The sequence below is a fragment of the Mandrillus leucophaeus genome, unplaced genomic scaffold (assembly GCF_000951045.1).
Source record: "Mandrillus leucophaeus isolate KB7577 unplaced genomic scaffold, Mleu.le_1.0 Scaffold582, whole genome shotgun sequence".
In the NCBI taxonomy this organism is placed as follows: Eukaryota; Metazoa; Chordata; class Mammalia; order Primates; family Cercopithecidae; genus Mandrillus; species Mandrillus leucophaeus.
In genome coordinates, this window is record NW_012106275.1 from 1,039,906 (window position 1) to 1,043,006 (window position 3,101).

The 3,101-nt window shown below is 47.5% G+C and overlaps 1 protein-coding gene across 2 annotated transcripts in view; it reads left to right on the forward strand.

Annotated features, from left to right (window-relative positions):
• Positions 1 to 495: 495 nt before the first annotated feature.
• SMIM11 (small integral membrane protein 11) overlaps positions 496 to 3,101 on the forward strand; it is a 28,455-nt gene continuing 25,849 nt past the window's right edge. For both annotated transcript variants that reach the window (XR_001008110.1, XM_011999133.1), the window contains exon 1: positions 496 to 580. Coding sequence is in view for 1 of the 2 variants with exons in the window: in XM_011999133.1 (XP_011854523.1) it covers positions 569 to 580 (12 nt within the window). In the remaining variant the exon portion in view is untranslated. The remainder of the gene's footprint in view (positions 581 to 3,101) is intronic.

Consider the following 3,101-nt stretch of genomic DNA (forward strand, 5'->3'; position numbering starts at 1 on the left):
TTGCATCCGACAGTTTTTCTGCCCTATCCCTTATTCCCTTGCTCCCAGATCATCTTCGAAAAACCAAATTGAACTTAATTGACACTCAGAGGACTTGACAAAGACACTCACTCCCAAACGAGCTTGTGTTTCGGTCTGGAGGCAGGTGGAGGGACGGATTTTAGACTTGGGCTCTTAGGTCCACAGATGAATGGGATGGGAGCCCATGTTCCCTCAGGAGAGATGCTGTGCTGCTGGGGGCTACAGAGAGCTGCTGAGGAGAGCTTTCTGCTCAGCAAGGGCCAGGCCTTTCTGGGCCCTCGCCCAGCCCATCCACTTCCCACCAGTCTCTCAGTCGCCTTGTCAAGGACACAGCCCACCTCTCTGCGGAGTTGGCTTTCTGTTCACATGCCCTCTCTCCATCAGAGAGACACCTTTCTAAGCTGGTCTGCCCTAGGAACTCCAAACTGTCCTGTTTCTTCCTGCCCAGATCAGACCTTCCAGCTCCCTGGACTTGACCTTCCAGCTGCCTCTCATGTACTTGTCTGTTGGGGGTTTGTGTTGATCAGGAGTGAATTCACAGTCTACCATGAACTGGAAGGTGAGTGTAGTTTTAAATATTTATGGCTTGGGGTGTTTTTCTTCCTTCTGATTGTGAAAATTCAGAATAACAGTTCTATACAAGTAGACTGATTAAAAAGAAAAAGTAGGTGAAAGCATAATATTTATGTTTCATTTTAAGTTAAAACGTAAATGTACATTTACTCACTGGACTTCTGGAAGAAGGCCAGGCCTTTTCTTTGAGTGTACATTCACTAACTTCAAATCTTCCTCACTTGTTATAAAAACTATATACCTTTAAAGCTTTACCTGCAATTTTGCGTTGTGCCTTCTTTTTTTATGCTTTTTTTTTTTTTTTTGTAGAGATAGGGCTCCACTATGTTGCCCAGGCTGATCTTGAACTCCTGGACTCAAGCCGTCCTCTCGCCTGAGCCTCCCAGAGTGTTGGGATAACAGGATTGAGCCACCGTGCTCGGGCCATTTTGGTTCCTTTAAAGTAGATGCAGTGGACTGAATATTTGTGTTTCTCCAAGTACATGTGTTGCAACCATAGTGCCCAGTGTGATGATATTTGGAGTTGGAGCTTGTAAGAGGTAATTAAGTGATGAGGCTGGAGCCCTAATGTTTGGAAGAGTGACTGTATTAAAAGGGCTCCAGAGCGCTCTCTTACCCTCTTTCTGCCGTGTTGGGGGTACAACAAGAAGCCAACTGTCGGCAGTCTGGAAGAGGGCCCCGCTAGAACCCCCTGTACTGCACCCTGATCCTCAGGCTTCCGGCCTTCCGAACTGTGACAAGTACCTCTTCAATAAGTCACCCCGTCTGTGGTCCTTTGCTCTAGGAGCCTGCATTGACTGAGACAGTGGATTAAGATCTTATGAGCAGTGCACACACAGAATCTTTCCAGCATTTCACGCTCTTCCCTCACCTTTCACAGTTGTCTTGCCAACAGCATTTTTTTTCCAACTCAAACTTGAGTCTTTCAAAGCATTCAACTTAGTTTTCATAAAAACTCTTGCTTTATACAGTCATATTTCACAAGTGTGATGTTTAAATAAGTTATGGAACATAGCACCAAGTACAACTTAAATAAACTGGTTGGCGAGTAAACACACCTGACCCCTGTGAAACATTAGGTTCAACTGGCAGGAGCAGAAGTTCAAGGGCAGCCAGGGAGTAAGTCAGCAATCAGGTTTCACCGAGAGAAAGGAGAAGGTCGTTGTAAGTCCCGGAAGTCAATAAGGTGAGGTGAAGGTTGTTTAAGAGAACAGCCACTAAAATAATGTTTATTGTAGTCACTTTGCAAAGTCTAAAATCAAGCAAAAGTTGTACATCGTCTCACCATCTAGAAATGGCTACTATTAACAATCTCGGTATATTCACTTTTTCTGTATATATGTGTGGCGTGTTTTCATACATAGGATCTTATTCTGTGTGTTTTTTTCAATTATTATAAGCATTTTCTTCAAAACATCCAGTGGTTTGCTATCGCAAGGAGAAACTGGAAAGGTCTGGAAGCAGGATCCGGGAGGCAGGAAGGTAGCTTTCCCATCTTCCCCAGCTCTGTGGGGCGAGGGGCTTGGCAGGCCCTGCAGGAGGGCCGAGGGCCCAGGACCTGGTGTAAGTTAAAGATGCAGAGTGAGTGTTCTGTGAAGGGTTGGAAGATATAGGAGAGTTTGTTTAGAATGCCTTGAGGATCAGAGCTCACGGTGGAAAGGCTGGGAAGAAAAGAAGAGGCAGTGAGAGGATGGAGAGGGGAAGGAGCGGAACGCAGTGTGGGCTGAGGTTTAGGGAGGCCATTCGCCCACTGCAGTGGCTAAGTCAGTAGAGGAGAGAGGTAGTAACTGGTACTAAGGGCTAAGGTTCAAAGCGTTAAACCTAATGCCTCAAGGCGGTGTTTCTCACCCCCGAGCACTAGTTAAGGCAAGGATTTCGAGCCCGACTCCAGAGTTTCTGATTGGGTAGATCTGGCTGGGGCCTGAGAATTTGCACTTCTCACAAGTTCCAGGCGGTGCTGGTGCACACTGGTCAAACGCAATGCGTGGGGAGTTTTCCTCTTTAATTGTGAGTGACACCAACCCACGTGACCACTTGGGCCAGTCTTGCTTGTGACAGTTTTTTCTGCCATCAGGAACAAAATCTGCCCAAACCTTCCCAGCTTCTGCACCGTGACTTCCAGGGAGCAGCTTTGTGTTTAAACGCAGCCCCATCTCATGTAGTATTAGAAAGGAATGGCCCCAGGCCGGGCGCGGTGGCTCATGCCTGTAATCCCAGCACTTTGGGAGGCTGAGGCAGGCAGATCACTTTGAGCTCAGGAGTTCGAGACCAGCCTGGACAACGTGGCGAAACCCTGTCTCTACAAAAAAATACAAAGGTTAGCTGGGCATCGAGATGCGTACCTGTAGTCCCAGCTACTAGGGAAGCTGAGGCTGGAGAATTGCTTGAGCCTGGGAAGTGGAGGTTGCAGTGAGCCGAGATCATGCCCCTGCACTCCAGCCTGGGCAACAGAGTGAGATCCCGTCTCAAAAGGAAAAGAAAGATGTGGCCCTGATTGCAGAGAGCTG